Below are 13,214 nucleotides of genomic sequence, written 5' to 3'. Positions count from 1 at the left end.
CAGACATTGCAGCTGTAGAAGAATGGTTAGTAAGGATTACGTTACACCATGGATTAAATATTTATACTACTGAAGGAACACTATTGGATAGTGTTCGAGGTAAATGCCAACGGGGGGGAGGGGGGTTCACAGTGTGAGGGATATAAATGATGAACGTCTAAGTATTACCTTGTCTTGTGCACCTGAAACTAATAAAAAAAAAAAAGAAAATGAGCAAAAAAAAAAGTAAAATGGAATTCATAATTTTCTCTCAACAAACCTTATAAGCTACTATATGCCCGACTCTGTGCTAAGTACTAGAGATAAATAAGAGCTGATCGTGACCCTTGAGGGGCTCACAATTTGATGAGGCAAACAAAGAATTGTGGGTGATTGTTAATGGAGGTCTGCTATAGAAATATGAAAAATATATATTTTTCTTTAGCCACATTGTGGTGCATAATAAACAATGGCTTTATAAAGTTCATTTTTGCATCTTTTGTGAAGATGTTATAGAAGATACTGTTTATTGCATCACAGTTTTCTTTATGAGGACCATCAGCAAAAATTCTTGTTCAGTCACAGTGAGAAGAGCATTTGTATTTTGTCATGAAAAATTGGTTGTTGTAAAGTTATCAACACTGGGTAATATAACTAACTAAGCTTCTCTTTTCCAGTTGTCTGATTTATAGCCCAATTTTTGAATCATCTACAGCACTGTAGTATAAAAAACGTTTTTTTAATATCCTCAGTCCTGGATCTTACATTTATCTTCACTTTTCTCACCTTCCTTTTTACTTTTAGTCTTTTGCTTCCACTTTGATATAGTGTTTGTAGAGTCCAGAGTAAAAATAAATATTATGTTTTATGGAAAGAATCACCTAGGTAATTTTAGGGAAGTAATGATGTCTCGACCCCATCATACACCAATTAAAATCTGATCTGTATAAATGAGGCCAGGCAGCTGCAGTTAAATACAAGTCTTCCCAGGTGAACCTGATGTGCAGAGGATCGAGAACTGGTCTAGAGAAAAAGACATATGTGCCAAGAGACACATTCAAATCTACGTAATGCAACATTATTTAGAATAAGAGAAAACAGAAAACAACAGAAATGTCCACCAACAGGAGAAAAGACAAACACATGTGATGGTATTCTGTTAAAATAAAGGAACTAGACCCATATATATCATCAAGAACAGAACTCAAAAACATTGCGTGAAAAATCAAGTTTCAGAGTAGAAGAACATTTATCTAAAGTTCAGAAAATGCATAAAGCAATGCTATCGATTGTTCATAGGTATGTATATATTGTAGTAAAAATACAAAACCATGGGCTAGCAATATACACAGCAATTTCATGATAATGGTTGCATTCAGGGAAAATTTGGGAATGGGACTGCGAAGGGGAGCCGAGGTGTCTTCAATCACATCTATATTACTTTATTTTTTTAACCAAAATTATCCTATCTGCAACAAAAATAATAAAATGTTAGCCTTTCCTGTTTTTTCATGGTATCCAAAATTTGAAAAAAAAAGTTATTCAATTGTTGTTGCAAGCTTCTGAGACTCATATTTTGATGTCCTGTGCTACTTTGAAGTACTAAAATAAATTATAAAATTATTTCAATTTTTAAAAACAATGTGAATTATTTACAAATCAAGATGTATTCAGAATATCATATACTGCGTTAAAATTTTAATGTACATTTGTTTAGAATGTACGGAGCTACTGTGGCAGCTAGGAGCTTCACAAATTAGTAGTTCTTAAAGGTTCCAAAGGTAGAAATGAGATTCATCTGTCAGAACTGCAAGGCAAGCAGTGTTGTAGAAGTACAGTAAATGACAGGCAGACTGGTATATAATGAGCTTGGAGAGGCTGGCAGAGATCATGGTAAAGGTGTGGATTTTATTCTACTTAAGGCCGCGGGAGTGTTTTGAACAGGAGAGCGATAAATTCTGATTTTATGCTTCATAAAAAGATCACTTTGACTCCTTGCTGTGTAGAGAACTGACTCTTGGGGAAGGATGGCAAGAATGGAATAAAGGAAATTGGTTTGCAGCTGTTGCCATAGTACGTCCACTGAAGAGATACTCTGGAAATCCTTGGGCGGTGGATGAGCAGTGCAGGCGATGAGAAGTACGCGTCTTCAGGATGTGTTTTGGAAGTAGAGCTGATAGGACTTCCTGGTGGACTTGGGGGGTGAGGGAAACACGTATCAAGGATGAATCTTAGATTTCTTACCTGGACTATCAAGTGGATGATGGTATCATTTACTGAAATGCTGAAGACATGGGAAGAAAACATTGGGGAGTGTCAATCAAGGGTAAGATTAGGTCAACAGTTGGAAATCTTTATTCACTACTGACTCAGAGATATTTAGAAATGTGCCTACTTCTAAATCTCTGGGCCATACCCCAGACTAGTTCACCAGTCACCTTCATGTTTGTCACTTTCCTGTCTCCCTTTTAGCTTCTCAGTGGCAGTTAAGATTTTTAATCACTCCCTCCTTCTTCAGGCATTTCAAATACAACCTCTGACTTGAAGGAGATGGTACATAAGAGGTGTTTCCAATTCAATGCCGTCACGTCCCAGATGCAAGTTCAAATCTCCTTGTCCTCTAAGATTTGGTTAATTAATTAATTAAGATTTGGTTATTATTAATATAATCCAGGCGTTGCACACACATGCAATGCCCTGGAAAGTCAGCTGCCTTGCCCCAAATTTCTTTAACTTTTAGAGCAGATTAGTTTGGTTATAATTTGTGTCTCTTTCTTTTCTTGGCTGTCCCTACACTGTGTCAACCCAGATGGAAATCTAGCTCCTTTCCTGGCTTTGCACAAAATGAAAAATATATCACATACGGTTTTTGGTTTTGTAGCAGATTTTATGAAAAGTTTGGGGAGATGTAGGAATTCACATAAACAGCTAAAGAATTGATTACCAGATATCTCTGTTCTTTAAAGTGCTTTAACTATTTTTGAAATTCAGACAGCGGTATTCTATCAAATTTCCCTGGCTTACTTTTGGTACTCCCTTTTCTCATTTTTTGCAGAAGAAAAGAAATTCTCCCATCTTGTGCATTAAAGTTTGACTTTATCCAGCCCAATCCTTCACATAGCCAAGAATAGATTGCTGGGTTGAAGATGTCTGACCTGTGACTGGCTTTTTCTGTTAATTCTACTCCAACTTCTTTATATCTTCCAGAAATTTCTCTAAGTATCTTGGCCATTAATGATAACTTTCCCTGTTCTCTGCTGTTTTTCTGGATTTATTTTCATTGTTATCTACTGCTGTTTAGATGGGATCGGGAGAAGAGAACAGAAAGTAAATGTGTGAGCTCTTGAGGCAGAAGTTGTGCGCTAAATTATAAATCTGCATAGCCTGTGGTCTAGTAATTCCATTTCTAGGGATAGATCCTGTGGCCAATTATATTTTCCAAAGATGGCAAAAGCAGTATATTCCATCCCCCATGCTCTTCTGCAGTGTGACCTTGCCAGCCCCCTTCAAGGACAATTAGGCTTCACTCCTCCTACTCTGGAAAACAGAATTGACCTATTTTTAACCTATGGAGAGTGAAGTAATACCCCCTTTGGAACACTGGAATAGTTCCTTTAAAACCCTTAATGGAAAGCAGTCATGTTCCATTTTCAAGAGTACTGCCACAATTTGAACACCTAAACTTGATTTCCACAGAACCAATTCTTCAGTGGAATCTTGGGACTAAAATGACAAAAAACATCGTCAGTAAATTATATCCACATGTGATAGATTTAAAAGTGACAAAATGCCCCTGCGCCAACGATGTGGCATTACTTGGCTTCCTTTTGAATTCGACACTTGATGGTAAGTTTAATGGCTGTCTGGAATGTTGGAAGTGGCATTTTGCATTTTATAAGTGCCATTTAACTGGCAGTACACGCTAAATGCATAGACATAATGAAGTAAAAATGTTTCCTAAAAATACCTAAGAATTTACTGGTTGTCACTTCACCTTGTCTCCTTACAAGTATGATGCACTATTTTTTTCTTTGTGACTTTTTGTCATGTTAACGGTGGCGTTAGTGTCTTTCTTAATTTCCTTGATCCTCTGCCCTCCACTAATAAATACATTAGTTTCTCCCAGAGATTATTCATTATGATTCTAACCTGTACATGTATTTGTACATGGCTATTCCTGCCACGTATAAATAGGTACTGTGGTTCTAAGATATCACAGTATTATTGTATTTATTTCGTCTGTGTTTCCCCATTGCTACTGTAATATATAAAATCATCCTGATTTTATCAGTCACCACCAGAAACCTAAGCCTCCTGGGTCACCTCTGGTCACCCTAACCCACTAACTGTTCTGACTTCCTTTCCTTTCACCCAAACTTCTGTCCTTCTCCATCCCCCCAATCCTCTCATTAGAATGTGTGCTCTGTCATCAGCAAACCCCCCATACTATTTATCTTTTCTCTGACTGGCCCCTTGACTTTCCTTCCCTAGAGAGTATCCTGGCCATTCCCAGTTAACATTCTTTCCCCTGCAGCCCTCTCACATGTCACATGTCTCAGAGCCCGAAGGCAGGGTTATCGTCCTGGCTCCTTAGGGCTACTTCTTAACTTACTCCTGTCTTCTCCTTCAAGATGCCCAGTTCCTTTGAACTTAGACTTTGTCTTCTTGATGGCCAGCCTACAGTGGCCTTCCCATCACTCTCACTCACTCACTGAGGAGTTTAGGCCCTGGACCCCTGCCTGCTTCTCCACCCTATTTTTGTCACCATTTTCGGTGACTTCCCCTTCCACATGGATGAGCCATGCAATACTCAGTTTCAAGGCTTCCTCTCCTTCAATGACCTTTCCCCCATCTTTCTTCTATGGTCATATTCTTGACCTCCTTGTCTCCAATGACGTCATTACTACAAGCACCTCATGCCCTGTCCACTGCCACCTATTCTCTCAGTCTCCTCTAGTCCTCACACTCCAACGTTTCTGTAATTCCATTGCGACTTCACTGTGGTTCCCTACCACTTTTTTCACTACCCAAGATTTTTACTTTCTTCTTTTTCCACCATAATTTTCATAAATACTTCTCATGACTTCCTTGCCCATATAAATACAAGTCTAATTCAGAACTCTTATAATGTAACTCTTATAAATGTAACAAGTCTAATTCAGAACTCTTGATTCATCCCCCTCTAAAATCTGTTCTTCTCCAGTATTCATTCCTCTTCCCAATTAATATTCAATTACTCAAAACTAAAATCTAGAACACACTCTTGACCTCTCTTAACTCTCATGACATTCCAGGATGGTACCATACCCAGCGTCTATTTCCATTGTGACCACTTCTCACCTCTGCTAAAAATCTTATGTCAAGTCAACACTGTTTTTCCACAAGACTAATTGACGCCTCGGAAGTGGTCTCCCTGTTTCTAGTTTGTCGTGGCATAACTCACTCTCCATACGGCCACCAGAGTGATCTTCTCAGGTGTAAGTCAGATCACATCACTTAGTGACTTTAAACACTCCAGTGGCTTCCCTTTGCCCATTAGGATAAAATCCAAACTCTTTTCAACGGTCTATATCAGCTTCTGTAACCCTAGGATACAATTGTGTCCAGTTGGTCATAGAGAATGGCCTGTAACTTCATTTCAGTCTAAAATATTAACCAGAATGAAGCATTAATTTTCATGCTTGCTCCTCCATTTCTGAACTTTGCTGGAGTCTGGTCACGTGATATCTTCCTGGACACTTATCACCATCCCCCTTAGAATATAGTATACTGCTAACTATAGTAGAACTATACTTAGTGTTGAGAAAGACAAAGCTTATCTTTAGCTTCCTGGAAAAAGTAGATAATAACACTTCTTTCTACCTCTTTCTCTACACAGAAAACAGCTGGGATTTAAAATATCTCCTTTACAATATGACTGATCCGACATTCATCTTTTGGAAATAAAGTGTATGCAGTAGATTATCAACTGTCTTCAGGGCTCCCACTCCCACTCCACCCCCAAACCCTAGTAGTTATGACTGTTGACTAGACTTAAAATTAACATTCCATATTTAAAACACAAAAAAACTCAACATTCCCAGCTGTAGCCAAGGGAAAGTGGGAGCAGGGAACAAAGTACCTTCAGTGTTTGCAATATATTCAGTCTTTTTAATAGGTTCTCATGACACATTAGGAAATTTTTTCCTATGTTTAAAATCACAAATATTAAAGTCAATTGTATTCCTGATATAGGAACATATTTATGCTTAGAAGGGTACTGTTAGGGAGGAAAAATCCTTCACCTACTTTCTTAGGTTCAGTCTGTGAATTAAACTATCAAAGATTACCAGGAGAAAAGGCATGCAGTTTTTATTAACGTTTATATTCATGAGAATTCACAGAAAAGAAATGAAACTCAAAGAAGTAATTAAACTTGGGAGTTTATATACCATTTTAACAAAGGAAAGGGGTCTGGCTTTAAGGGAAGATAAATTGTGGGGAAGTGACTAGTAAATAAGTGGAGGGACTGGGAAGATAAGTTATTTTGTAAGGTTGGCTTATACCAACGTGTCTCAATGCCAACTCACATCTGTGGTGGTAAGAGTGCTCATCACTTCCTGTTAGCATGGGGGCACCTTTCTCAAGGGGAAATTTATGCCCTGCTTTTAGGCAGGTAAGGGGAAGACAGAGAATTCTTTTTGTATCTGTTGATTCTTAATTGCCTCCAGCTCAAAATAATCCTTATTCTGGGATGGCGTGTCCTGATCCCCTTCAATATAAAACAAAATACTTAATAATTAAATCAGATGATTGGCTAAAATCCTGTGGTGTAACGTGAAGTTACTTCATTTTTCCAGTGCTTGTGGAAGGTGAGATTCAGATGGAAGGGAGTGGAGTTGAGGCGGAGCGTAGAATGGGTTTGAAGACCTAAAGACCCAGCATCACAGAAGGGAGTTTTACTCACTTTGCAAAGTTGTCTGGCCTTAATTTTCCTTTTCTCTCATGGTAGGTGTTTACATAGGCCTCAGCTTTTCTGGATTTTGGAATTATGATGATACTACGTGGTATAACTTGACAGATATGATCTATTCCCAAATTGGAGAAGGTAATTCTTCTAACGGTGACTTTATCTTCAATATTTCATTTATATCAACGTTTGATGACTAGTTCACCTTCTCCTTACTTTATAACTCATGGTATGATTTCTTTCTTTAGAACACAGAGAGCTGTCAATGGTGGATATGGTTTTAACAAATCATTTCTTACTTATCCTCACCTCTTTGGGTCTCTTTATAAGCAGAGATCTTCGTTACCCATCATCCCCTCTCCTAATGGTATGCGAACTGCTTTGTAATTAATAGTTAACCTTAAATACCTTCTGTGACATAAAGTAGAAACATTGGATACTTGAGTTGTGTGTGGTATGTCTTAGAATTGAAATGCTTCTTCCTTTTAAAAAACGTAAAAGTATAGTATAGTAACTTCTTCATTTGCCTTATAGTGTTGAATATATTCTTTAGCAATAATGCTAGTTTTATTGCCATACAAATTTATAGTAACTTTTAAATATGTACAAGTAGAAAACTATCTATCTTAGTGATACATGTTCCCAAAATGCTGTGGGGTCATTTATAAAGCTAAATCTAGTATTCTAAAGTGACATAAAGTAGCTTTTAGGGTTGAGTGAAGGGGAATACACATTTTGGTGATGATACACAATATACATGCAATGAAATTCTTAAGCATGTTAATAAATACCTCTCAAAAAATACCCCAACGGAAGTAAGAGTTCTAACAAAGACTTAGGAACAGTAAGAGAAAAGACAAAGGGAAGTATGAAAGGGGCAATGGTATGGGTTGAGAAACAGGTATTTCGTAAACATGGTAGTTATTACCTTTCTTCAGGTATACGGATATTCTCAGCCTCTCCTCCTTCCTCACTATGTCTGAGAAAGTACTGTTTGTTATTCTGACAACTGATAGATCTGGCCTTCTGTGTGTTTAGCATGTGATTGCTAAAGCAGGGAGTTGAAGAAGCCAGGAACAGTGACTTAAGTTCAAAGTACAGAGCCCTGTACACTCTAGGCCCTGATGTAAGGGCTGGGCTGGGCTGGGCAGAAGGACAGAGAGGCCATAGAGAAACTGATAGGCTGGGGTGTGTCTCCCTAGTCCCCAGGGGGTAGCAGACCCAGTGTGTTTCTCCACACTTCTTAACTCCTCTACTTAAATCCTTAAGGGAAGGCATAAATAAATTCATCAAATGGTGAAACAAGGCAAAGCCTGAAGGGGTAATCTCCAGGATATTGCATAAACGACTTAAGAAGCTGGTTCTAGTGTGACACTCCTAACTGCTGCAGTATCAAATAGCATAATTCAGATTGCTGTGTTGTTATGCCTTCTCATAGACAAACAAAAATTAAAGTTTCTGTTTTTCTTTTCCTTCTAGTTTTCAAGGGCAGACTTTTGTGGTTTTGAAAGGGTAAGAAGGTTTAAATTTCCACGGGTTGGTTAAAGGATGTTTGCTTGGTGACTTAAGATGAGAGGCAAGACAAGAGCTTACCATACAGATGATTGCTGTTTCTATAATATTATTTACAATTTGAACTTTAAAAAATGTATTTCTACCAACCATTAAGCAATGATCTTCTCTTCTGTTTCAAGGACACATTGCCCCTCCTTGTTTCAAAGGCTGCCCCCACCCCTTCTTTATATGTTTGTCCAGGATTGTTTTGGGTGTTCAGGTGTAGTCTGTACAGGGCGCCCTGTTGAAAGGAGAGTAGGGGCTGAAATCTGGCTAATGCTTTCTTTCCATCTGTTCCCGCTCAGATCTGTGCCTACCTGGAGAAAGTAACTCTTTCGAATTTGCATCAAAATGCCATATAAGCTAGCCACTCCTCTGCTTCTCGCTCTTGAGGGGAATTTTGTTCCATCAGTTATTTCTTCTCTCTGTGACAAGGTCACATTTCGTGATTCAGTAGGTCATTTCCACCAACATATAAGCATGCTTTTGTTCAGAAACCACAACAAAAATTTTGAGTATTCCTAGCCTTTTGCCATGTCCCCTCCCCATACAGGCTGTGGGCACACATGTGCATACTCAAAAGTGAGATGATTCTTTAACATATAAGGATTTACCTTTAGATAAGAGCTTTTTTAGAATCAAAAAAGGATAGTAAGAATGGGATGTATGTGGCTGTTTGGGCAGGTAGTTGAAGGAGTTAATACTTGATAGTTTATTCATGTACTTATTCATCCAGGCCACATGTATTTGTTGAGTACCTTCTAGAGTGCATGCTTGTTTAGACAAGGAAAATTCCATAGTGAACAAGACACGGCCCCTACTCTCACGTAGCTTACCATTCTATTGAGGGACATGGACCGTACACAAATAAATATGTAACATGATTGTAGACAGCGCACAGGTCTTACTGAGATTAAAGCAGGTAAGGGAAGCAGGGAATGAAGGGAAGGCAATATTATATTTCAAATAGGGTGGTTATAGCAGGCCTCTCCAAGGAGGTGAAATTTAAGCAGAAACTTGAATGACTTGAAGAAATGATTCTGACCAAGCATGTTCAGACAGAGGTAATAGTAAGTACAAAGATGCTACATTGGGAAATTGGCATGAGGAAAAATCTGTTAGCCGCCAAAATCTGTTTAGTGGAAATAGCAGGGACTTTGGGTTGTTTCTTCAAGGATAAAATTCTAACTTTTGTGATACTTATAACGGTCAGATCCTTCCCTACCTTTTTCATCCTTGTCATGCCTGCCCGGCACCTCAGCCATCGTTTCCAGCTCTTGCTTCATCCGCAGTAAACAGTTGTTTTTCTCCAATTGTTAGTAAGAATAGCCGCCATGTTAATAAGCAATCAGTTTAGCATTCCCGATAGGAATACAGTATCTCTTTTCCAGTAGTTCCAGCGAGCCGCAGGGCCAGTTCATTGACCTGGCTTGGATCATGTGTTCATTCCTGACCAATCTTTGTGGCTCTGAGTCGGACCTGGGTCATGAGCTCATCCTTAAAATGCGGTCAACCTGATCAGATTAACTTATCCTCAGATATATTGACTGGGCTGTTACCAATTTGATTCCAGGTAGGAACAAAGCATGAGGAAGAAAAGTCAGGGCCCAATAAAGATTCTTTATTAATGGCCCAGATATTAAAAATGGTAATTATGATATCCTGCAGACCTGAAGATTTATATAAGAATGCAAAAGTTTCATTCGATCTAACACCTTAGCTTGAAGATACCACACCATTCAAATAAATTGTTGTCCATTCTGTTTTAAAAAGTTTTTTTTGTTTGTACATTTAGCTGTTTTATCAACATATAATTCATATAGCATAAAATTCATTCATTTAAGGAGTACAGTTCATGGGCTGTTACGTATTCACAGAGTTGTCCAGCTATCACGACTATCAATTTTAGAATGTTGGAAAGGGTTATAATGTACGGATGATATAGATTTCATTCCTGACCTATAAAAATGTAAAAAGGTCTCCCTTTTGTTTCAATAATAATTTGAACGTCAGAATCTTCCTATAACAAAACTTTCTCAAGCTCTTGCATCTCATTAATACCCAACATACACAATCTCCCTTTCTTGGAAGTTTCTCTCTTATGACCAGTTTTTCGAAACTTGTATTTTTGTGGCTTTTTTCTTACTGCTCCTTTCTGCTCTCCGGGTTCTGTGCAGACTCCTTAAGCCTAGCTGCACCTAACGAAGAATAAAAGATGAACATGTGATCCATTTTGACTGTGATGAAAGGTTAATCATGTCTGCTAGCTTCAAAAAGACAGTTCAAAGACTGCAACATCTTTCGTTAACACAGGCTAATTTATGTGACAAAAAAAATTTTATTCTTTTTTTGGTCTGTTGTTCAAAGAGCCTATTCTTGTTTATTGTCTTCATTCTCCAACCTTTAGTTTTATTTGCATATCTCTTTTCTCTCTCTATTTGCCTCGTATTCCTGAACTATCAAACTTTTAAATTTTGAAATGATTTTCCTATTTGAAGCCTTAATTAAGTCCACACATTACCTACACCAATTAATTAACTATTTATGTATGTGTGTATGTATTTATTTATTATTTATTTGTGTAGGTTGACTATGTGAAAGGAAAATTGTGGTATAATGAAAGATGCTTTGCAAACAGAGAACGCTTTGAAGGTAAATTTTAGTTAAAGCAATATTAACAGGCTTTTTTCAGCATCTATAGATTAAATAAAATGACATAAAATAAAAATGGAATAAAATGTAGAGGTAGATTTTGTTCTGTATAAGTTATTGGCCTAAAACTAAGGGGAAAAAATCAATGTAAATCTGAGACAATAGGATCTGATGTAAGGGCCAGGAAACGGATTCGCGTGTACTTAATGGTATGCTGAGAAATAGAGGTGCCGCTTGTAATTCCCATACCTTTATATTTTATAGTTGACTATGTTACCATCACCTTTGAGAAAAACAGGACCTTAAGTGAGGTATGGCATTGAATATTTTAAAAGGTAAGAAATGTTATCGTCCATGATTTCATGGATTGTTGTTCATCTAAAAAATGGCAGTTCTGAGGCGGCCAGATGGCTCAGTTGGTTAGAGCGCTCGGGAGCTCTTAACAACAAGGTGGCTGGTTCCATTCCTGCATGGGATGGTGGGCTGTGCCCTCCCCCCGCCTCCCGCCCTCCTCCCATCCCGCACAACAGCAACTGGACTTGGAGCTGAGCTGTGCCCTCCACAACTAGATTGAAGGACAACAACTTGACTTGGAGCTAATGGGTTCTGGGCAAAACACATTGTTACCCAATAAAATTAATAAAAAAAGAAAGAAAGAAAAAAAGGCTGTTCTGTAGACTGAAAGGCTTAACAACGACTCTGCTCCCAGTATTGTCTCTACTTGGGTTTATTGGTAATTACCTAATTATGTTAAATCTAGACCTACACAGTGGTTCTAGAAAAACAGTCCATTCCAGAAAGGGATGCTTTGCAGTGTCTTCTAGACTCACATCCCCCAGAAGAGAACCACAGACATGAAACGTTTACCACTGTTATTTGTAGTCAGTCAGGACAACCCCAGTGGTTCATTGCTTAAGAGAACTCACTAGAACTTATATGTCAAAAACGGCATTAACAAATGTTAACTATAATTTAATATGTATAGATATATATCAATATATATCTATATATGTATATATATCTATATATATGTATTCACAAGGAATAGTGACAGTGGAAATGTAACGGCTGTGTGTGATGTCAGAGGGATAGTAGATTGAGGGAGGGGGGTTATCACTTTGCGAGGGGTATAAATGTCTAGCTATTACATTGTTTTATACATCTGAAACTAACAATAATAAAAAAAATGCACTATGCACTTAAGTATATCAAAATATCTGAGAAGTCTAGCAGTAAATTGTTTGCAAAAAAAATAAAAATAAAAAAGAACAGCATTAACTTTTCCTTTCTCTTTTTGTAGGCAAGCACTTGTTTTTATAGTAATGAGCCATTTCTTGAATGGTTACCTTGCTTACCTCACATTTCACATGGAATAAAACCTGGTCTCTCAACTGTCATCACCTTTCTCGTTGACCAAGACCACAGTTGTGGAGTCTACCTCTTAAGTCACCAGGTAGGCCTTACAGCCCGGAGGTGACTACTGTTGACATGACAGTAATGAAAATTTACCAAAGCAACACTTATTTCAAAATTCATGTGATCTTTGGCAGTAGAGGTGGACAAAATTAGCCACAGCAAAATTATTTATGGTTAAGAATACAGATGCTTTACAGATGCTTTAAAGATTTCTTGCCTCTGATTGTCATTTGATGAAAATGAAGACTCTGATGCTATTTGCATAGTGATTCTTCTTTGCTTTTCTCCTGGAGAATATAAGCTGAGTTAGGTCTGTATAAATTTAAGGTTTCATAAAAGTGGTTATTTTAGAGGAACAAAAACATTAAATTGCCACAGATTTCTGTTTTCTATTCCAAAGGGTCTTAACACCAGCTGTGAATTCAAATTTTTCTTAGAGCCATTAAAAATACATGTAAGTTCAGCGCTACCCTTATGGTTCTAGGGGGAAAAAATTAATTTGTCTCTACCCTCTTAGGTTCAGTAATTGGGGCCCTACAAATTAATCTGGCAGAAGACAGCATAACAGGAGAAAAGAAAACAGTTTATTTATGCACACAGTGCACATACAGGCGGGTGAAAGTCAGTGAGGAGTAACTCAAATAGATGATGAAAATTTGGGGGT

At 37.8% G+C, this 13,214-nt stretch overlaps 1 protein-coding gene across 1 annotated transcript in view; it reads left to right on the top strand.

The window, feature by feature from the left end:
• Nucleotides 1–13,214, top strand: part of CATSPERB (cation channel sperm associated auxiliary subunit beta) — a gene marked incomplete at its 5' end in the record, with an annotated part of 68,620 nt that overhangs the window by 16,697 nt on the left and 38,709 nt on the right. The window contains 8 exons of the mRNA XM_081048930.1: nucleotides 4–99; nucleotides 3,676–3,825; nucleotides 6,971–7,066; nucleotides 7,177–7,295; nucleotides 8,408–8,440; nucleotides 11,068–11,134; nucleotides 11,399–11,445; nucleotides 12,435–12,587. Of these exons, the coding sequence (XP_080905056.1) occupies nucleotides 4–99; nucleotides 3,676–3,825; nucleotides 6,971–7,066; nucleotides 7,177–7,295; nucleotides 8,408–8,440; nucleotides 11,068–11,134; nucleotides 11,399–11,445; nucleotides 12,435–12,587 (761 nt within the window). The remainder of the gene's footprint in view (nucleotides 1–3; nucleotides 100–3,675; nucleotides 3,826–6,970; nucleotides 7,067–7,176; nucleotides 7,296–8,407; nucleotides 8,441–11,067; nucleotides 11,135–11,398; nucleotides 11,446–12,434; nucleotides 12,588–13,214) is intronic.

The sequence above is a fragment of the Rhinolophus hipposideros genome (assembly GCF_964194185.1).
Source record: "Rhinolophus hipposideros genome assembly, chromosome: 5".
NCBI classification, from domain to species: Eukaryota; Metazoa; Chordata; class Mammalia; order Chiroptera; family Rhinolophidae; genus Rhinolophus; species Rhinolophus hipposideros.
This window is presented reverse-complemented; position numbering and strand designations above follow the sequence as displayed.